We start from the raw sequence: 20420 nt of genomic DNA, 5'->3' as shown, positions 1-20420 counted from the left end.
TGACACCTTAAACAGAGAGATTTAACTGTTTTATGTTATTAAGAGATTTGACATACAAATTAAAGTTTTGATTAATTGATGACCCAAGATTAAACCGAACGACCCGGTCGGATCCAAAAGCAGATACTCTAAATGAACAAGCGGGTTTTGATATCGTCGTTGTTTGTCTTCTCAAAATCAAAACCCCAGAAAGTGAGAAAAACTCGAAACCTCTCTCTCTCGCTTTGCTTCGTCGACACCGTCAATTCAGTTACAATAAAATGGATTTCCAGGTCGTGATTCTCGCCGGAGGCTTCTCTAGTAATCTTGTTCCCTTAGTCTCCAAGGTCGGTCTCTTTCACTTTCATCAGCTGAAACAGTTATTTCGATGTAAGTTTAGGCGAATTAGCTAATTTCGTTTTCTTTTTGCTGTTTAGGAAGTTCCTAAGGCGTTGCTTCCCGTAGCGAATCGTCCGGTGTTATCTTACGTTCTTGATCTGCTCGAGAGCAATAATCTCAAGGATCTGATCGTCGTACGCCTTCTATCATATCTTCTTCATACAATTACTGATTTCCTTGTTCTGATATGATTAGGTTGAATGTTTTCAATTGGTGGAGCTTAGATTCTTCGTTTTTTCCATTGATGGAACAGGTTGTTGAAGGAGAAGATGCTGCTCTTAAAGTTGGTGGATGGATATCTGCTGCTTGTGTTGATCGTTTACATGTTGAGGTTTTTCTTACATTCCTTACCTTACTTAATTCATAATTGGAGCCCTGTTTCTTCATCTAGATCTAGTGCATTGTAGATTCGCAGTTAAAACTCTATGTATGATAGGAAGAATCTTGTATAATGTATGTATGATAGGAAGAATCTAGTGTAATGTTCGTTATAGGTGTTGTTGGCTCTAGAACTACCAAGTGCAGCTACACTATGAGCCGTTTGTTTGATTAGGACTACCCTGACTCCAATGGTTAATAGGTTTTCCCACCCTGGAAGGCTTTTTGCATATTGTGCTTGTCCTGAGGTTATAAACATAACAAACTGAGTAGTTTTATTCTATGGTTTGTTGGATAATCTTACTTTAGGTTGCCGCTGTTGCTGAGAATGTTGGAACTGCTGGGGCTCTCAGGGCAATTGCACACCACTTAACTGCCAAAGACATTTTGGTCAGCCGTCTCTTAGCTTATGCCCTTCTTGTAAGTTTTGTTTTGTGTAACTTTTGAGCTTTTAGCTTACTGGAAATACGCCTTGATGTAGATTGTAAGTGGAGACATTGTTTCTGATATTCCTCCGGGTGCTGTCGCTGCCACTCATAGAAGGCATGATGCAGCAGTAACTGTAATGCTCTGTGCTCAACCTGTGAGTGGGCCATCAGAATCCGGGGGTTCTAGTGGGAAAGATAAAACCAAGAAACCTGCTTGCGAGGATATCGTAGGGCTTGATTCCTGGAAACAATTCTTGTTATACATTGCCAAAGGTCCTACTTTAAATTTTCCTTTTTGTCACTTAAGGCAACAAAATGCTTTAACTTGTTGTTCGTTTACCTTCTAAAATTGTGTTAGGAACTGAGATTAAGAAAGATACCCGAGTAAAAAAGAGCATTCTATGTGCGGCTGGCAAGGTAATGTTCTCTAATTATAACTTCTTATTGACCTACAATGCATCTTTTCATCTGACTGTAGATAAATCTTCATACAGTTTCTTATTATTTTATCATTTTCGATTTAGATGGAACTGCGATCAGATCTCATGGATTCTCATATATATGCTTTCAAGAGGTCGGTCAGATCTAGCTTTCCTGCTAACAGTTTAGTTTTATATGTTGATACTCAATATGTTCTTTTGTCTCTTCTCTTGTGTCTTACAGATCAGTTCTGCAGGAAGTTTTGGATCAAAAACCTGCTTTTCGGAGCCTAAAACAGGATGTACTACCATATCTTGTTCGCACACAGCTGGTTAGTTGGATAAGGTCCTTGCAAATGAGACTAATGGAGATTATACCATTTGTTTTATTAGCATTTTGATCCTTTGTTTGTGCTTTTTCCTCTTGAGTCTCAGCGATCAGATGTCTCCTCTGACCAAAATAATGTAGAAGAAATTGGAAATGGAAAGGATAATATGCAGAACAATGAGGTGGTCTTGTCTCAAATTCTCTCAAACGCATCTTTGCCGAGCTTTCATCAAGTTTATGAATCAGGTCTGGATAGCCGAAAAACCCATAAATGCTGTGTTTATATAGCGGATGAAAGTAAGTTTTTTGTCCGCTTGAATAGCATTCAAGCCTTCATGGACGTAAATAGGGATGTAAGTTGTTTCCTCATAAATGTCTTCCACACCTTTTTCTATTAATTTTTTCTCAGTTGACATATCGAGCTCCGTAATTGTTCAAACTTGTGCAGGTTATTGGTGATGCAAACCACCTATCCGGATACTCCTTTTCGGCTCATCACAACATTGTCCACCCATCAGCTGAGCTTGGATCAAAAACCACAGTACGTCCCAGATTTGTGTAGATACTGGGCAATTTGTCCGTGATTGTCAATAACTATTCATGGGATGCAGGTTGGACCACATTGTATGCTTGGAGAAGGCTCTCAAGTCGGTGATAAATGCAGTGTCAAAAGATCTGTAATTGGGAGACATTGCCGGATAGGCTCCAATGTGAAGGTAACAATGAAATTTTACTCACGCCAACCAAAGAATAGGAGTGTGCATCTCGAAAATACACTCAGCTGCTTATATTTGGGTGCAGATTGTGAATTCAGTTGTGATGGACCATGCTACAATTGGAGACGGATGTTCAATACAAGGCTCAGTCATTTGCAGTAACGCACAGCTTCAAGAGCGTGTTACTCTGAGAGACTGCCAAGTACGTTGCTCCTTTCCGTTTTCATAATACACAGTGTCCCGTACATATCAAAGCTTTTACGGATTCCATAATCAAAACATCAATATGTATATAGGTGGAAGCAGGCTATATAGTTTGCGCCGGGGGTGAGCACAAGGGTGAGACCTTTGCTAGAAAATGAAAGGGAGTGTTAAGCATATGAGGTCACACATCTTGGAATGTTTCTTTCAAATGGAAGGCAGCTTTTGTCTGGTGAACAGAGAGTAGTGAGGAGAGAAGAGTGAGAAGGATTGGAACATTCCCCACTAAGGTTTTGTTGGTTAAGGGTTTGAGATTTTCCCGTTAGTATGTTTTGCTGATAGAGTTTGATCTTTTGCTATTCATTACATATCTGCGCCTACATGAACTCAAACTTGATGTAGTCTTAAAACTTTTTGTCAGCCACTGACTCTTCCTCTGCACAGACCACCTTTTGTTCCGTTTCAGATGGTTTGATGTCTTTTAAACCTTTGGACTTTTTGTACCAAAATTATAACTTTTTTGCTCGAGACTAAACAAACACCTTTCTGAAAGACTTTGTTTCTGGTAAAATTTTTTTCCATAGATAAGATTATACCCAGAGGAAGGTACATAATTAGTAACGACCACACGTTCAAAACCATCTTGGTATGCTTTACGATCTGATAGATAGCCTTCACAATTGTAATAACTGCGAAGATATGAGTTCCATGTGATTTTACCCACTCTATATATATAGCTCAAAACGTTTCTACTAAAATGGTCACTAGAATGGATTCACTTCATAACTTGTTTATAAGAAAATGTACAAAGCTGCCACCAAATCAAATTATAATACAAATTGTGATTCTTCCCCGCAAACTTTAGTTGCTTCGTCCTTCCGAACTTTCCCCACAATGTATTATTTATTTAGAGATTATACCTACAAAGCCAAAATCAAATAATTGCTATTAGATGAGACAAATCAACATCACATATAGACATTGCCAAATGCCAACCATTGAGACACTAAAATTGTTAAGCTAGTGCATTCACAGTTACTAGTCAGGTTATCTTCTTATCAGCCTTAGATCATGACGATGAGTCTAGTGGCCGAGAATGCACAAGCTGGAAGCCTGGAAAGAGATAGTACAAGGACACTTACCTAACAAATTTGTCAACAGTGACTTAAGTAGCTGCTTTTAAACCTCTCCATAACACGTCCTTGTGTGAGCAATACAAAAAATGAGAGTGTCCACTGCTTCAGCCATTAAGCTTCATCGCTCCCATTTCATCAGGCTTTGAGCTCTTATGCTGCAAAAAGTTAGTTAGTTTTAGGGACGACCAAAATCAAATTGCCGAACAACTACTTCTCTAACGCTACTGTGCGAGCAAACAGTAACGTCCAAATGTCAGCATCAGTGAAATGGATATATCTTACATCGCAATTAATACATTACCTTACTCTTTTTGTGCCTCTGAACGTCATCAAGATCTGCATCCCCATTGCTTTTCCTTTTCTGAAAGTTAAAAGATAACGTACCATGTAAATTTCTAGACGGCATAGATTTGCTAACTCTGACGAATTGAACAATGGACACATTAAACCGCTAAAAACGTATCCCAGCTCAAAGAAATGGAAAAACACTTTGCCATTACGCTAATCGTAGGAAACAAAGGCACCAAGAAAGCTCTTACCTTATCATGGTGTCCACTTTTTTCCTTCTTTCGTTCTCGATCCTTGTCTTTATCCTTATCTTTGCTCCTATCTTTATGCTTGTGCTTGTGCTTCTTATGTTCCCTATCTTTCTCCTTGCCCTTGTCTCTATGTTTCTTATGCTTCCTGTCCTTATCTTTTGACTCGCTTTTAGATTTAGACGCAATGGTAGGAGCTCCCTTCTCTGCCTGAATGTAGAAACCGAAGATCTCATAATGACTTACACAGCTCAACTATCATAACAAGATACTTGGCAGGTAATTCAACTTATCATGTATCATATTCTAATTCCAATTCCAATACCAACAGAATCAGATATCTACACTAAATCACATATATATATAGAGAGAGAGAGAAGATACTCACTGGAGGCAATTCAACAGGGGCAGTATCATTAAGCTCAAAAGCCTCCTTAAGTTCATCAAGAACAAAAGGTTGGATGCGAGCATTATTACTAGTATCTCGGCCAAGTGAAGCATTAGGAATAAGCTGATCCAATTGCATCCCTTCTCCTTTTCTAATCTCTGTGTCTCCAACCAGATTGTGAAGGTAATGAGCATCTGAAAGTGACTCAGGGAGTGACCTCTTGCAAAAGAATTCATGGTGTGGCAACAACTTGTATTGTGTTATAAGATCTAAAGCACCACCCAATTCTCTCGGACCTTTGCAATTAAAAAAAAATCAAACAATCTCATTGACGACCCTCAATTCCAAAATTGAAAGAAAAAAAAAAAAAGAAAAAAAAAAACCAAAGCTTTTTTACCTCCAAACTTATTGCTCTCTGACTCCATATCTTTAGAATTGATCAAACTGCAATTCGTAGAACCCTAATTGGAATCTATGAAACCAAAAGAGCCCAAAAAGCTCAAGATTTGACTAGTGTGAGAGAGAATAGAAGAAGCAGCAAGCACCGCCCATACATATGTTTTCACAAGGCAGGTCTCATCGCAAACCCTCAACTCCCTATAGCGCGAAACCCCCAATCAGCAACGTGTTAGCTAGTGATCGTCGATTTCCCGCGTGAATTAGTTGGGCAGTGACTGTGAATCAAGAGGGACGCTCGAAGAGAAGAACGAACAAGTAATTTTTTTTTAATTAGGGTTTGAAGCTCCAAGGAGAGAGAGAGGTGTGTGTGTTGTTATTCGTCTCATTGTACAATGATGATGATGCTTGCTGGTGGTTATATAAAACAAGCTGGTGGATCAGTTTTGACAGATTTTAGCCGGCCGATTTCTTGATTGGATTCATCCATTTCATTTGGGTAAACACCAATAGTGGTCATGTACGGGCTTTAGTTGGGCCTTCTCAACCCAAATATCATCTCTATAGTTTCATTACGGTTCGTTTTATATTTTTTTTTACTCGGTTGCGTGCATATTATTATTGTTAGGGTTGCTAAGAAGATAATTTAAGTGATTACAGATTTTAAGTAATAATTTACGAATTTAAGTGATTACAAATTTTTTTTTTAAATCTTATAATATAAAATTGGGTTCTGAAAGTTAGCCATTAACAAGATTTTGACATGTGTCATGTTATCAATTTCAGATTTTGACATGTGTAAAAATTAATACTTAATAAGAAGAATTTGATTACAACAAAAATAAAATATTTTGTTTTAAAAAATATTAATAATGTCAAAAGATAATTATCCAAAATTACAGAATTTATTAAAAAAATACAAAAAATTTTAAATAATTATAAGGAGATTATATATATATATATATCATAAAATTCGAAATTATTTATTTACTTATTTTTAATTTTATGTTATTAATTCTACATAAAAGTATAGACAAAGGGATTAAGAAAAATATACAGTTAATTATTAATTCTAAATTTTATAAATACTCACTTTTATATAAACATAGATAGTTTTATATTTAAATAATTTATTCAAAAACACTGCTTGAGGGCTAGAGGCTGAGCCTGAGGAGCCGGTTGACTCTGAAGCTGAAGTTGCACGACGTCGTCAGAGGGAACGTCTTCAAAGGGCAGAACATCTTAAGAAGCAAACTCGACGTCAACGACATCAAAGCCAAGCTCGACGTCAAAAGCATGCTCTTCAAGAGCAAGCTATTGAAGAGTTCAAGATGGCCCTTGAGCTCTCGTCGAAAGGAGATATTGGGGGAGCAATATTGGCTCTCAACAAGGATTAGATTCAAGGTACAATACTTAAAGGATTCAAGGTTCATCAGAAGATTAAGGTACAATTATTATGCATTTTTGTCCAATAAAGCACAAGTCACATGTCCAATCCTTCAAGTCACATGTATAAAATTAAAATCTATATATTACAATCAAAAAAATATAGATTTTAATTTTATACTTATAATAACAGTTCAAATATATATATTTTCAGAAATTAAATTAATATGAGCTTGTGGTGTTGCAATTTGCAAATAAGTTACACAAATCTTTGTCTTTAATTTGTTACATTTACTTTTAGTAGTAACATAAAAAATTGCAAATATTCAACCAAATTATATTGTAAAATATTTTTAAAAAATTTTACTTTTTACAAAATAATTTACTTTTACTTTTGGTACAGTAACATCAAAATTTGCTAACATTCAACCAAATTATATTGTAAAATTACTTAAAATTCTTTTACTTTATTCTAAATTAATAATTAGTTATATATTTTATTACAAATAATAATTCAATTATGTTATTTTATTACAAATATTAATTCTGTGCGTATGTACAAGTCATATACTAGAAATTGATTATTGGGCAGTGTGAATCAAGATAGACGATCAAAGAGAGGAACGAACTAAGTAATTTTTAGTTAGGGTTTGAAGCTGCAAGGAGAGAGAGGTGTGTTTTTCGTCTCAACAATAATATGATGATGCTTGCTGGTTATATAAAGTGAATAAAAATCTTAAAGGGATCCGCATGGGATTCACGCTCCTCACGTCTCCAAGATCCAAGTTTGTGAATAAAATAAAAATCTACGACTAGATATGTTGAGAAGGGGGTGAATTACTACGATACTTGTGTTTAGTTTTATGTAATTTTCCGCTTACAGTTGGTTAACTTTACCGGATCTTTTTTTTTCATCATTTGTGTAATGCAAGTTCTTTTTTCATTTTTAATTTATTCTACAATTGTTAAGAACTTGTCCACGTATTTGGTTTTAGGCTTTTTTAGCTAGGGTGCATTTAACAATAATCAAGACGGAACGAATCTACTGTGGATTACAATATATATAATTTTGATTTGAGGGAAATGTGATTCATGTTAAATTGCTCTCTTATCATAATAATGTAGGCAGAATTAAGTCAGAAAGTATATACACACCAACCAGGAGTGGAGTATATTAACAGATGATGCACATATATTACAGAAACGTACGTCTCCGTTTTTTCCTTTCCTTTTGATGAAGAAGATTACAGAAATGTTACACTCATTCATTACACGCTGCAACGTATTTTTGCAATGTCATCGAGGACAGATAGATTGCAAGTTTTTGGAACAAGGGCCTAGTTTGGCCTGATACAACAATTAATGTAGGTCAAGATCCTCTTCTTCTTCTGCATGGTAAGTAAATCAGTAAGGTAAGAGAGACTAATACTCTACACATGTATATATACATAATCTTATGACAGTGAGACAATATGCTACCTCTACATTTCTTATATATAGATAAATATATAAATATATGTTAGATCTACGAAGATGAATCAATTGAGAATAGTAATAGATGAGATCATTATGCTTCATCTAGCAAGGTGATTTCGGGTGCTATACAAACTAGATGTGAGGTTTTCATCTTTGCTTGAAAATAGTAGCTATGAACTAAAATCACATATACACTCCATTCGTAGCTGCCCTTATATGAGTTGGAGGCTCCATGCATGCAAAACAAACTTATCTGACTCTCATTAATCATGCAAAATAATGAAGATCTAGTGATTTGAATCCACAACACCAATGAAAATATATTGATATGTTAACTAAGTAGTGTGCGAATGTTCTCCAATTTAAATAAATTTTGTGGCTCCAACTAAGTGAAGGCCGAATATTTCAGAAACCTTAGCAAAATAGTGAAATTGTGGTTCTCGTTTTTTTTTTTTTTGCATCTATGTTTACTTCACTTTAATTCATATTATGAGAATATAATAAAACTATATAATTGTGTAATACACACACCATAAAAACGATCTTATATACAAAGAGATGCAATTAATTAACTCATAATAGACTGCGTTCCTGTATAGTTCTATACTTCTATTGACAGTGATTTATGTTTTAGAGAAGTATTATGAATAAGCCTTCCTAAGGAGATGCAGTTGCAAGTTATACCACGGTCATGTCTATGGGTTGAGAAAGAAATGGAACAAACTTTTGTATGGACGTACGTACCCATGTAGAAACACAAAACAAAGCAACCAGGCAAACAGAAATCATTTCATGAATTGTTATACCACCTTGTGATGATCCATGCGCGTTGACTAAGGGGAAAAGGAGCATCACAAGGGGTATATGAACAAAAAAATCTATAGAAGAGTAAGTGGAGAGAAAGAGAGAGATGGGAATTACCATGACAGGGTCATCGTCTTGAGTTTCGTGGCGATGGTGAAGTTGCTGGTGGTTGCGACGAGCACTTGCCATGAGTTCTTGTTGGCTTCCCAAACTAGAATGTCTCACACCAGCTTTGTTCTGCTTCCTGTTAGCGCGAGCTTTGGAGAAGACAACCGAGTAGTTTGTTTCGTCATTTGGTCCGATTTGGTCCCATCCTCCGAACTGTGGAACTGGAGTCCATCCAGCATTCTGTACCAGCCATTATTAAGCTTGTTAGATATATAAACATATACATAGTTTTCTCAGGGAAACAAACATCTATAAAAAAAACACAAAAACAAACATGTTTAGATTTCATCGGTTAATTTTCCCCATTCTAAAACGCGCATTAACCGATGAAAACTCATGAAGACATCATAAAGATCAATGATTTCAAAATATTAGGATAGAAGAAAAGAAACAAGATGAAGAGCGAAAACAATTAGAGAGCATGCCTCCCTCTTATCCATAAACAGATATTGCTTGGTTTAGAAGAAAGAGATTCTTAAACATTGATGAATACGTTCATGATGAGGGAGGACGATTTCTCTTCGAAAAAACCCCCATTTTTTTTTCCTTTATACGTAAAACGGTTGGGATTCACGGTTGTATAGGAGCAGATTTAGATTGGTTCTAAATTTGGGGGATCTCAAGCAATGGTGTTCCTTAGTTTCCGGGGAATTTTTAAATACTAACTTAATTTGCTTGCATGCATCCTTCTGGAAAAGGCTGTTAGGTCATGATTCATGAAGACATCTAACCATGAGTAGAAATTGAAGTTGTTGAGGTTTACAACTTTGCATGTTCTTTGTCATGAATGTATCATACTATTATCATGAATGCATCTAGTTACACGCAAGAACCTATTACAGAGCCAGAGTGAGCTTCTACTTAACAAAAAAACACATCAGATAGTAACATCCTTAATTATGAGCAATCTCCATTCCTCAGGCGTCGGTAAAGATCCAAGTAACCCGATTGTTCTGGTCTGATGAACCTGCATAGCCAAAAATGGAACATAATGTTTTGTTAAGGGGTCATAAGGATGTTAGTATCCGAGGCGAGAGCACTAAAATCCCGGGGGTCATAAGGAGTTAGTACCCGTGCCGAAACAAGAAGTCAATAATGACGAGGGAACAGTTCGCCTTGAAAAAACTAGTCTCCCGAATCACATTAGCAACTTGTGCTACTGGAATCAACTTGAAGCTCTCAACTTCTCCATCTGCAATGTAATTTAATTAGACCACAATGCTATGAAAGAGCATACCCCTCAGAGCAACTCATGCGTTACTAGTGATTGCCTAACCTTGATTTTGGGGAACAAAATCTTCAGGGAGTTCCAAATCATAACAAAACAGCACATCACGTTTGAAACAGTAATGGTCGATATCCATGTAGGAAACAGCACCCACCGCTATTGCCCTTTCATAAAACATAAAAATGCAAGAGGTTTGAAAACATTGAGAGCTATACATACTACTTTTGTTGAAAAAACTGAGGAGAAGGTCTTACCTATTAGCAATGATTTTGGTAATTCCAGCTTCCTCTTCACATTCCTTTACTAGATTCTCCCCGCAGCTAATCCCGTGAGGCTATAAGGTTCCCAGTCGGATGATGAAACAAAATGTGCATTTCAATTCCCTTATTTTATAATCACTAGTATAGACTTTCTAATGCTTTCATCATCAGCAGGTAACCAACGGACTAGGAGAAATCTTACCAATCCTCCAGCAACTAGGTGATCAAGCATTCCTGGATAAGTGGATTCTGCCAGACTTCTCTTACCAATCCATAGAGATTTTTGTCCATCTCTTTCTACATATCCATTCATGTGAACTCCGTAACCCTATACTAGATAACAAGAGAGCCATGTGAATTAAAAAAAAAAAAACACGTATAGAGCAGAGTTTATAGCATCACTCGCGTAAGGAATGCATCAAAAGTGGTGTTCATGGTTACAAGCTGAAACAGTTCGGTGCAGTATGTATGATTTATTACCTTTAATCCGAAATAAGGACCAGCTGCACGCTCTAGCGAAAAAAGGACCGGGGCATTAAACGATGATTTCACAGGATACAGCTGGTGAGAAAGAAACAAAATGAAAGACAACTAGAATCACAGAACTTATCAAACATCATTGGAGAGTTAGGATATAACATCAAACATCAACCCATACCTCATTTCGTATTCCTGGAATGATTCCTTTGTCAGCCAAGATTTTGATAACATCTGCAACTGCTCTGGTTCTATCTTCAGGCTTTTGAAACATGGGATTAAGCGTTACATAGTCACCAACACGGTCAGGGCAAGAACCATCTTGTGCAAATGTAAAGATATCTTGAAACTCACTCAAGTACTCGGTAAAAAATCTGTTCAATGTACAGAGAGAGAGAACAAACCATTTGAGCGCATTCAAGATTCTGCCAACCAAAACTAATAGAAAAGTTCCAATTTTTAAAACCTCAATTTGATGAGAATCACAGAAGCAGCAGAGACAGTATAGCTTATAGGTTGAGCAAGAATGTATAGTTTACCCTTTATGAATATAACCAACTATTTGTTCCTCTATAACAAATGGAATGAACTCAGATAACTTTTCCTGCAAAATATAAAAATTGAACCTTTATAAAGCTAACAGTTTTTTTTGGTTCTGTTTCAGCTTTATAATTCACTACAAACACTTTAACACGACAAGAATCAATTTTTCAAATTCAGTGGGACTTACGGATCCACGATTGCAGCGATCGACCTTCTGGAGAAACCCGGTGAGATTGGATGAGTGGTGAGGCGTAGCATACTCCGCCCGACCGGTCTCGATTACGTCGTCCCACGTGAAGGATGAGCTTATCGGAGCTGATGATAAAGCGCGGGAAATACGCAGCGGAGGAGACATAGAAATAGAACTCGAACGCCACCGTAGAGTGGGTAGCACAACGCGCCGTGCTAGCGCGTGGGATGAGAGTAAGGAAGTGAGAGAAAGACCAAGCGAGCAAAACCCAGATGCCATTTTCCGATGGTGATTGAGACACAAATGCTCAATGCTGTGTCTAGTTTTAGAGGAATCCGAGTGTTGTTATAGATACGAATGAGTTAGTCACCAGGTCGGTACTTTTTACATTGCCAATGTGAGAAGTTTGGTTTCACTGGTCTCGTGACCCGTGACTCTGGTCTTGTTTATAAAATCAACAAAATTCCCTTGCTTATACATATGGTTTACTTTGATGATTATTTTATTTTTACTTTTTTAATTTTTTTTTTGGTAGAATATTTTATTTTTACTGCTGCGGTAAAATTGGTACTACTACTAGTCCAATATTACTATTATCTACTGTTATTATTTTTTTTTAATTATGAAAGTTTACTAAAAAAAAAGACGAGAAAAATATCATTTAATACATGAACTTTCAAATTTAAGGAAAAAAACCATAAATTTTATGTAAGGTCATTTAATACATGAAGATCTATTGACTAGCCATTTAAAACATCAAATACTGTTGACTAAGCCAAAATACATATGTTGTTAAATAAGATAATTGAACAACTAACGACCGTTACTTTGAGGCATGTTGTTTTTTGATTCATCAACGATATTTGGTGTTTTAAATGGCTAGTCAACAAAACTTCATGTATTAAATGACATTCCACAAATTTTATAGTTTTTGGCCTAAATTTAAAAGTTGATGTATTTAATTGCATTTATCTAATGAGTAGTATAATTTCTTTTATTATTCAGCTAATAATGATTAATTGTTGAATGAGTTAATTGAACATCCAAAATCAAAGTCATCCAATACTCTTCAAAAAGTTAAATTAAAAATATAGTAAATATTATATTTTAATACATCAACTTTAAAATTTAGACCAAAAAACTATGAACTTTGTTGGAAGCCTAATACATCAAGTTTTGTTGACTAGCCGTTTTTTTTTTGGGTCAAAGTTGACTAGCCGTTTAAAACACCAAATATTGTTGATGAATCCAAAAACAACATGCCTTTAAACGACAAAGTAACGACCTTAGTTGCTCATTTATCTCATTTAATGATATATATATATTTTGGCTTAATCAACGATATTTAGTGTTTTAAATGGATAGTTAATAGATCTTGATGTATTAAATAGTGCCTCCTACGAAATTCTGAGTTTTTGGCATAAATTTAAAAAGTTTAGGTATTAAATACAATTTTTTCCAAAAAAACACTTTAAGAAACGTGGAATTTATATGGTTGACTAATTCTATAGTTCCTTTTTTTTACTGTATATAGTTGACCGGTTCTATAATTTACATGGTTTTCAGTTTTCTGGTTCATCGTCGTCACAACATAAACCTACGAGAAAATAAATTTTTGGTATAGAAGAGTTGTTGTGATATTGATCTAAACGTAATTGTCAGCAAACATGACTTCTGCCAACGAGATCACGTGGTCATCATACCAGTAAAAAATTCGCTACTACCAAAAGAATATACTAAAATATTATTCGAACAGTGTTTTATTTCATTGATTCCATTATTAGGCCTTGAATGAAAAAAGCATATTAAGCAGAGCAAATTAACTGGTTCAAGCAGATCAAGCAGAATAAAAGTAGATCAAATATTAGGCTGTTCAAGTGCAGATCAAGGGTGAATAGCATCAAAAAGCTGTAGACTATATCTGCATGTGTTTCTCCTGCATTTACTACAAAAAGACAAAAAATATTTGAACTGCATACAGTTCATCTACATTAATTTGTAAAAGTAAAAAAATTCTTAAATGGTAACTTAGTGATAGAAGAACTACACTAAAAAGTGATCTGCTATTTTTCTGTTCTCCCATTCAAAATCTTAGTTTCTCTTAATAAAATACTCGGAATACTAACTAACATAATTTTAAAAGATTAATTGAAAAAAAACAACATAGAAATGTCTTTAAACAAGGATCTGTTGTCGATTCAGGAGGTAAAAACTTTGGTTAAATATATGATGTTAGAGCCAATAAAGAAAAAAAAGATTCTTAAGAGATTAGAGATTTGCAAGTTATAGGTTTGTACTGTGTGAAAATTAATCGTTTGCTTAGAAAAAAAATTATTCGTTTGTTTAATTAAATCCGTAGAGATACGACAAACACACAAAAGTCAAACATGAAACAATGTTTTTTTGTTTGTTTTATAACACATGTTCATGTTCACCGATTGAGAAAGTAATTTTTTTTTTTTTTTGTGCACCGATTGAGAAAGTAATTTAGAAAAATATAACTTTACTGTGTTGTGAATCATTCAGACGAAAAAAAAAAAGGTGAGGCAGACACACAAAATAAAAAAAAGTGAGTCTTGTGAGCCGTGTGATTGATTGTCTTTAGGCAAATGGGTCATCCGCTGATTTCACAATAGAGAGTGAAAAAAAAAAACCAAAAGGAGTCGAGTCTCTCTCTCTCTCTCTCTTGTTTGCTCACATCACACTCAGAAAGAAGAGCGAGAAAGGAGGAGACTTTTTTGACTCTTCTCCTTCTTCTCCATTTCTCTCTGTCACTTTGTTTGCTTCCTCCGATTCACTCCAATTTGATCATCTCTTTCTCTGCGTTTAAGGTCTCTCTCTCTTTCTCAGGTTTGTGTTTCCCCCCTAACTAATCTTAAAGCATCTGTCTTTTTTGGTTCTTTTCATTTCACCTGATTTCGTTTGCTAGGGTTTACTTATCCTGCTCTTCAGTTTTTAGGGTTCTTAATTTCGTTGCATTTTTTTTAATTCTCGATCGTTTGTTTTGTCTCTTTCCCCCTTTGTCATCAAATCTGATTGTCTTTAAATCCTAAATTTGGTATTTTTAAGAGATTAATTGATTAAAGTTTTAAGCTTTCTTGATTGGGGTGGGGAATGACATGTTTCCGTTGTGAGTCTCATTTTTAGTTGTTGATGAAATGAATTCAATCTCAGGATTCCTCAAGAGTTGATTGTAAATGGGAAATTGTTGTGCGAGCCCTGGTCCAGAAGATGCTGGGAGTAAACATGGGAAACCAAAGACCAAAAGCAATCCTTTTTACAGCGACGCATACACTACAAATGGATCTGGAGCTGGTTTCAAGCTCTGTGTTTTGAAAGATCCAACAGGTCATGACATATCTCTCATGTATGATCTGGGGCGTGAGGTTGGTCGCGGGGAGTTTGGTATTACGTACTTGTGCACTGATATCAAAACTGGCGAGAAGTATGCGTGCAAGTCTATATCAAAGAAGAAGCTTAGAACTGCTGTGGATATAGAGGATGTTAGGAGGGAAGTTCAGATTATGAAGCATATGCCTAGGCACCCGAATATTGTGTCACTTAAGGATTCCTTTGAGGATGATGATGCTGTGCATATAGTGATGGAGTTGTGTGAAGGAGGTGAGCTGTTTGATCGGATTGTTGCAAGAGGTCATTATACTGAACGAGCTGCTGCTGCAGTAATGAAGACTATTCTTGAAGTTGTTCAGGTTTGTAGCTTTACTTTCTTTTCGTTTAGACTCTACTTATGTTGCCTCTACTGTAGTTCTGTTGCAAGGTTCCTTGTTTGTCTTTACGCAGTGGCTTATTTTTTTCCTTATTTGTCTTTATGCTCATTAGGGTTGTTAACTGTTATCCTAACTTTATGATTTGAACACCTTTTGGTATTGCAGATATGTCATAAGCATGGAGTGATGCATCGGGATCTAAAACCGGAAAACTTTCTCTTTGCAAATAAGAAAGAGACATCAGCCCTTAAAGCCATAGATTTTGGATTATCAGTCTTCTTCAAGCCTGGTAAAGTCGTATAGATGATATAATATGTCCATTATATATCTCAGATCAACAGATAATTTTGTTCTGTTTACTCTACTTGATATTTTTTTTTCGAATGTGTAACAGGTGAGGGATTTAACGAGATTGTTGGAAGTCCTTATTACATGGCACCAGAGGTACTTAGGCGAAATTATGGACCTGAGGTTGATATCTGGAGTGCTGGAGTTATCCTTTATATCCTTCTCTGTGGTGTCCCACCATTTTGGGCCGGTTTGTTATGATCAGTCTTATTCTCTTGAGCTTTCAATTTGTTCTCAACAGTAGATATTTTGTACGCATATGCAACTGTTGGGATTTAGTTTCCATGATTAGAAAGATTTACTTCCGAACATCCAGTTTCCTCTGTGAATGATATAGGATCCTGATGTTAACTAATTACATTTTCATGGATTCACTATTTGCCTCTTCTTCCACTTTTTCAGTTTCTTTTCTTGATGTTGATTTTTTTTTTTTTTGNGTACTTAGGCGAAATTATGGACCTGAGGTTGATATCTGGAGTGCTGGAGTTATCCTTTATATCCTTCTCTGTGGTGTCCCACCATTTTGGGCCGGTTTGTTATGATCAATCTTATTCTCTTAAGCTTTTAATTTGTTCTTCAACTGTAGATCTTTTGTACGGATATGCAACTGTTGGGATTTAGTTTCCATGATTAGAAAGATTTACTGCCGAACGTCCAGTTTCCTCTGTGAATGATTCATGTTCATGGATTCACTATTTGCCTCTTTTGAATTTTATTTGCTACCTTCTTCCACTTTTTGAGTTTCTTTTCTTGATGTTGGATTTGTTTCTTCTTTTCTTTTGTAAAGAGACTGAGCAAGGGGTGGCTCAGGCGATCATTAGGTCAGTCATCGACTTCAAGAGAGATCCATGGCCAAGAGTTTCTGAGACCGCCAAGGACCTTGTGAGAAAGATGCTCGAACCTGACCCCAAAAAACGGCTTTCTGCTGCACAAGTACTCGGTATGTATACTATTTGGCTCTGTTTCTGATATCTATTACTTATGGAATGAATATGCCGTGACACTACTATTTACAGAACATTCTTGGATACAAAATGCAAAGAAGGCTCCAAACGTTTCACTCGGTGAGACAGTGAAAGCAAGGCTCAAACAATTTTCTGTTATGAACAAGCTCAAGAAAAGAGCTCTACGGGTAGTGATTTCGTTATGCATTGCCGCTACTTATTTCTGTCGGATTCTGAAGAAATAATGTGAAACTATTTTTTTCACTGTCTTTTTAGGTGATAGCCGAACACTTATCAGTGGAGGAAGTAGCTGGCATAAAGGAAGCATTTGAGATGATGGACAGTAAAAAGTTGGGTAAGATAAACCTCGAGGAGCTTAAATATGGACTTCATAAACTCGGACAACAGCAGATACCTGATACTGAGCTGCAGATTCTGATGGAAGCTGTAAGAAAAAACTTCAACCTTCTGAAGTTTGTGTTCCTATTAAGTTTATTGCCTTCACCAAGCAAACGGTATTTGAGAGCTTGTTTTTGAGTGACAGGCTGATGTAGATGGTGATGGAACTTTAAACTATGGCGAGTTTGTAGCTGTCTCTGTGCATCTTAAGAAGATGGCGAACGACGAACACTTGCACAAGGCTTTTAGCTTTTTTGACCAGAACCAGAGCGATTACATAGAGATTGAGGAGCTGCGTGAGGCTTTAAATGATGAGGTGGACACCAGCAGTGAGGAAGTTATTGCAGCCATCATGCAAGATGTTGACACAGACAAGGTAACCCCAAAATATGACTTTAAGAAATCAATACTTGTCTCTGCAAATGCATCTTAAAAAACCATCGCACACTAAATACTACTAAATATCCCACATTCGAAGAGGAAAAAATAGTACATGGCTTATAAGTTGAAAGCGCATCCTCTCCTCACAAGTTAGCTTTCGAGAGTGGGTTGTGCCCCAAGTTTGCTACTAGTTTGAGGCCTACTTTTAGCAGGGAGATTTTTGGGAATTCTCAGAATTCTACATCCTTAGTTCCAAGTCTTAAATAGTGATATAATGGCTAACTCGGTATGGAGATAGATAGCAGTTTGTAAGTCTTATCTTGATTCTTTGAGTGGTGCTTCTTGGTGATTAGGATGGGCGGATAAGCTATGAAGAGTTCGCGGCAATGATGAAAGCTGGAACAGACTGGAGGAAAGCTTCGAGACAGTATTCCCGGGAAAGATTCAACAGTTTGAGCCTCAAATTAATGAGAGAAGGTTCATTGCAATTAGAAGGCGAGAACTGAGAAAGGTTCATGTTTCTTCTGTATCTCTTAAAGAAGTAAAAAGAAAAAAGCACTATTCTTTGAAAATTGTTATCTTTTTTAATCCTTTTTTTCTTTCTTCACAATAATTGTAGATCAGGGTTTTCAAATGTTTTAGTTACTTGAATAGCCAGCCATGTACGATATGAAGTTGTTCTTAAATTTCTTGACTATTATTTTTCATATTGTCTGGATTACTACCTATTTGTTGTTGGCAAACCATACGTGTACAAAACTACAAATCCCTCGTATTGTTTACTTCTTTGCCGACAATGGAAGCCTATTCGATAAACTCTCTTGTCACCAACTTCAATAATGGACAGAAGCCTACCATTAATAATTGTTTGATCAGTTACAATTTATAATTTTTTTTAAGTTGCTTACGTTACTAAAATTCTCATTTGATATATCTCACTAACAACAAATAAAAGGAAAAGTATCTTATTTCATGGAATCAACAGTAAGGTACGTTGACAATTCCAAATACTTTATCTAATCTGGATTGAATCCAATGGCTTACATGCTTTCTCAGAAGTTTACGAAACCTTTCTCCTTCAGGGACTCCACGGTCTCCTTGATGCTAACCTTCAAAGGTATGTAGTCTATGCCAAGGCTCTTTATTTTCTCCTTGGACACTTGATACGTCGGCATGTACGGATTTTCATCCACACACCTGTGCATATATAAGAGAAAAGCCTATTAGAAACCAGACACGGCTAGGACTGGGAATATTAATAATATATCTAGAGATGTTTTACCTTTCAGGGAGTGGGACATTTGGGTAAAGCTCATGCAGAATGCTAACAACGTCGGAGAAGTGAGCGACTCTCTCGACCATACAGTAACGTCCGTTAGCTGAAGGGACCTCAAATGCTTGAATGTGCGCATTGGCTACGTCTTTAACATAAACCCATCCGAAACTCACGTTGGGGAAAGTCTTTGCACCTGCTTATTATATAAAGACATGAACTCGAAACTGGTTCTCTTTTAACATTTGATAAAAAAGTGGTCAGATGAAGTGTTTTTCTTACCATTGATTAAGTTGAGTATAGCAGCAGCACTCGTGTTCAGAGTTGGCTGTAAGAGAGGACCGATCACCATGGCTGGGTTAATAGTAACAATTTCTAAGCCTTTCTCTTTAGCGAGTTTCCAAGCAGCATCTTCGGCCAAGGTCTTGGATAGAACATACCACATCTGAGTCCAGTATAAAAAGCAGAACATATTTAGTTTTGAACTTAAAGAGCCTTACGTTAATTACAGGACAATGAAGCGACAACTAGTCGATAGTAGATGACAAGAAATAAAGTTTCATCATAATCTGAGTATGAGTCATGACCCAAAGTTTCAACAGACCTTAGAGGCCTCACAATGCTCAGGATCAGAGAACCAAGTTTCATCGACAGTTACATCAGGCGTGCATGGTTTTCCATTGTAATTAACAGCTGCCATGGAGGATGTCACAACAACCCTTTTAATGGAGGATGCTTTGGCGCACGAATTCAAAACGTTAAGTGTCCCCTTGACCGCAGGATCAATAAGTTCAACCTGAAATGATGATACAAAAGTTAAAGATCCAGACTAATCTACAAATTAAAACAAGCAAGTTTGAGGAGAAGATAGGAACCTGTGGGTCTTTGACATCAGTATAACAAGGGGACGCAGTGTGGAAAACTCCATGGCAGCCATCAATAGCAGAGTCGAAGGATCCTTCAACCAAAAGATCTGCTTTGAACAAATGAAGTCTCTCCTTCGCACCTTCCAGTGAAACTAAGTGTTGCGTCTTCTTCGGATCACCTAAAGATGTGAATCAATAAACTATTACAACTACGATTTTTGCATGCAGAGATAAGAAAATATTGTAAGGGATCATTCTTGGTGATTAATTGGTATAAAAAGCATCAATTTTTAAGATTGTAGCTTTGATCAAACAAGAGAGAAGCGAATATATGTGAGAGAGATAAGATAAGATAAGAGAAGAGAAGAGAAGAAGAGGGTACAGAACTGGGGTCTCGGACGGAAGCCTTAACGGTGTAGCCACGGCTGAGGAGGAACTTGACAAGCCACGAGGCGATGTAACCAGAGGCTCCTGTAACACACACCACTTTACCTTCACCACTGTTCGCCATTGTTCTCGAACCACGGAATAGTGTGCTGTTTGTCCCCTTTTGTGGTTTCTCTGTAACAGGAGAGGACCAAATGAGTGACCAGTGTGTCTTGTAGTAGTTAACTTTTATCTCGTGCCTCGTGTTTGAAATATTAA

General features: G+C 36.5%; 6 protein-coding genes across 12 annotated transcripts; 2 read left to right on the top strand and 4 right to left on the bottom strand.

Annotated features, from left to right (window-relative positions):
* LOC104770313 (translation initiation factor eIF-2B subunit gamma) lies at positions 174-3336 on the top strand. The gene is made up of 13 exons (XM_010494718.2): positions 174-326; positions 417-512; positions 632-709; positions 1066-1146; positions 1238-1457; positions 1543-1601; positions 1709-1758; positions 1848-1935; positions 2039-2284; positions 2380-2472; positions 2543-2647; positions 2733-2849; positions 2944-3336. Exons 1-13 carry the CDS (start codon positions 261-263, stop codon positions 3007-3009), a joined length of 1365 nt encoding a protein of 454 aa, XP_010493020.1. The 5' UTR covers positions 174-260; the 3' UTR covers positions 3010-3336.
* On the bottom strand, positions 3547-5734 carry LOC104770312 (probable mediator of RNA polymerase II transcription subunit 19b). The gene is made up of 6 exons (XM_010494717.2): positions 5306-5734; positions 4909-5204; positions 4524-4730; positions 4286-4345; positions 3991-4139; positions 3547-3768 (listed from the first exon to the last, which is right to left on the bottom strand). Exons 1-5 carry the CDS (start codon positions 5331-5333, stop codon positions 4089-4091), a joined length of 642 nt encoding a protein of 213 aa, XP_010493019.1. The 5' UTR covers positions 5334-5734; the 3' UTR covers positions 3547-3768; positions 3991-4088.
* Positions 7823-9686, bottom strand: LOC104770311. 2 transcript variants are annotated; one of them, XM_010494716.2, is made up of 3 exons: positions 9413-9546; positions 9088-9318; positions 7823-8078 (listed from the first exon to the last, which is right to left on the bottom strand). In XM_010494716.2, the coding sequence occupies exons 1-3, from the start codon at positions 9425-9427 to the stop codon at positions 8028-8030; spliced, it is 297 nt and encodes a 98-aa protein (XP_010493018.1). In that variant the 5' UTR covers positions 9428-9546; the 3' UTR covers positions 7823-8027. The 2 variants fall into 2 exon arrangements, with proteins under 2 accessions (XP_010493018.1, XP_010493016.1); XM_010494714.2 differs by lacking the exon at positions 9413-9546 and adding an exon at positions 9564-9686 and having other exon boundaries at positions 7824-8078.
* Positions 9849-12265, bottom strand: LOC104770310 (nudix hydrolase 20, chloroplastic-like). Its single transcript, XM_010494713.1, has 9 exons — positions 11834-12265; positions 11643-11707; positions 11285-11477; positions 11107-11187; positions 10829-10954; positions 10621-10700; positions 10415-10530; positions 10210-10330; positions 9849-10105 (listed from the first exon to the last, which is right to left on the bottom strand). The coding sequence occupies exons 1-9, from the start codon at positions 12113-12115 to the stop codon at positions 10036-10038; spliced, it is 1134 nt and encodes a 377-aa protein (XP_010493015.1). The 5' UTR covers positions 12116-12265; the 3' UTR covers positions 9849-10035.
* Positions 14454-18362, top strand: LOC104770307 (calcium-dependent protein kinase 8). 4 transcript variants are annotated; one of them, XM_010494710.2, is made up of 10 exons: positions 14454-14686; positions 15011-15546; positions 15730-15853; positions 15959-16016; positions 16358-16443; positions 16700-16852; positions 16929-17044; positions 17133-17303; positions 17401-17631; positions 17990-18362. In XM_010494710.2, the coding sequence occupies exons 2-10, from the start codon at positions 15034-15036 to the stop codon at positions 18140-18142; spliced, it is 1605 nt and encodes a 534-aa protein (XP_010493012.1). In that variant the 5' UTR covers positions 14454-14686; positions 15011-15033; the 3' UTR covers positions 18143-18362. The 4 variants fall into 4 exon arrangements, with proteins under 4 accessions (XP_010493012.1, XP_019097331.1, XP_010493013.1 ...); XM_019241786.1 differs by having other exon boundaries at positions 15959-16035; positions 16377-16443; XM_010494712.2 differs by having other exon boundaries at positions 14465-14667.
* LOC104770306 (cinnamoyl-CoA reductase 1-like) lies at positions 18586-20379 on the bottom strand. 3 transcript variants are annotated; one of them, XM_010494709.2, is made up of 6 exons: positions 20163-20379; positions 19785-19954; positions 19514-19705; positions 19192-19354; positions 18919-19105; positions 18586-18833 (listed from the first exon to the last, which is right to left on the bottom strand). In XM_010494709.2, the coding sequence occupies exons 1-6, from the start codon at positions 20284-20286 to the stop codon at positions 18689-18691; spliced, it is 981 nt and encodes a 326-aa protein (XP_010493011.1). In that variant the 5' UTR covers positions 20287-20379; the 3' UTR covers positions 18586-18688. The 3 variants fall into 3 exon arrangements, with proteins under 3 accessions (XP_010493011.1, XP_019097333.1, XP_019097334.1); XM_019241788.1 differs by having other exon boundaries at positions 19514-19678; positions 20163-20378; XM_019241789.1 differs by lacking the exon at positions 19514-19705 and having other exon boundaries at positions 20163-20376.

This window comes from Camelina sativa, chromosome 20 (assembly GCF_000633955.1).
Source record: "Camelina sativa cultivar DH55 chromosome 20, Cs, whole genome shotgun sequence".
Classification (NCBI taxonomy): domain Eukaryota; kingdom Viridiplantae; phylum Streptophyta; class Magnoliopsida; order Brassicales; family Brassicaceae; genus Camelina; species Camelina sativa.
Note: the sequence above shows the minus strand (reverse complement) of the source record. Positions and strands in the feature narration are given on the sequence as shown.

Excerpts from the sequence above, each read along its gene's own strand:
- LOC104770313 (XM_010494718.2), top strand. The coding sequence starts at position 261 with ATGGATTTCCAGGTCGTGATTCTCGCCGGAGGCTTCTCTAGTAATCTT. Across the intron at positions 513-631 it reads ATCTCAAGGATCTGATCGTC|GTTGTTGAAGGAGAAGATGC; the intron begins GTACGCCTTCTA and ends TTGATGGAACAG. Across the intron at positions 2,473-2,542 it reads AGCTTGGATCAAAAACCACA|GTTGGACCACATTGTATGCT; the intron begins GTACGTCCCAGA and ends CATGGGATGCAG.
- LOC104770312 (XM_010494717.2), bottom strand. The coding sequence starts at position 5,333 with ATGGAGTCAGAGAGCAATAAGTTTGGAG. Across the intron at positions 5,205-5,305 it reads AGAGAGCAATAAGTTTGGAG|GTCCGAGAGAATTGGGTGGT; the intron begins GTAAAAAAGCTT and ends TTAATTGCAAAG. Across the intron at positions 4,731-4,908 it reads CCCCTGTTGAATTGCCTCCA|GCAGAGAAGGGAGCTCCTAC; the intron begins GTGAGTATCTTC and ends TTCTACATTCAG.
- LOC104770311 (XM_010494714.2), bottom strand. Across the intron at positions 8,079-9,087 it reads AAGACGATGACCCTGTCATG|AAGAAGAAGAGGATCTTGAC; the intron begins GTAATTCCCATC and ends CTTACCATGCAG.
- LOC104770310 (XM_010494713.1), bottom strand. The coding sequence starts at position 12,115 with ATGGCATCTGGGTTTTGCTCGCTTGGTCTTTCTCTCACTTCCTTACTC. Across the intron at positions 11,708-11,833 it reads ATCGCTGCAATCGTGGATCC|GAAAAGTTATCTGAGTTCAT; the intron begins GTAAGTCCCACT and ends TATATTTTGCAG. Across the intron at positions 10,106-10,209 it reads GACTTCTTGTTTCGGCACGG|GTTCATCAGACCAGAACAAT; the intron begins GTACTAACTCCT and ends TTGGCTATGCAG.
- LOC104770307 (XM_010494710.2), top strand. The coding sequence starts at position 15,034 with ATGGGAAATTGTTGTGCGAGCCCTGGTCCAGAAGATGCTGGGAGTAAA. Across the intron at positions 17,045-17,132 it reads TCAAGAAAAGAGCTCTACGG|GTGATAGCCGAACACTTATC; the intron begins GTAGTGATTTCG and ends CTGTCTTTTTAG. Across the intron at positions 17,304-17,400 it reads TGCAGATTCTGATGGAAGCT|GCTGATGTAGATGGTGATGG; the intron begins GTAAGAAAAAAC and ends TTTGAGTGACAG.
- LOC104770306 (XM_010494709.2), bottom strand. The coding sequence starts at position 20,286 with ATGGCGAACAGTGGTGAAGGTAAAGTGGTGTGTGTTACAGGAGCCTCT. Across the intron at positions 19,955-20,162 it reads GGCTTCCGTCCGAGACCCCA|GTGATCCGAAGAAGACGCAA; the intron begins GTTCTGTACCCT and ends TCACATCTTTAG. Across the intron at positions 19,355-19,513 it reads AGCATTGTGAGGCCTCTAAG|ATGTGGTATGTTCTATCCAA; the intron begins GTCTGTTGAAAC and ends TACTGGACTCAG.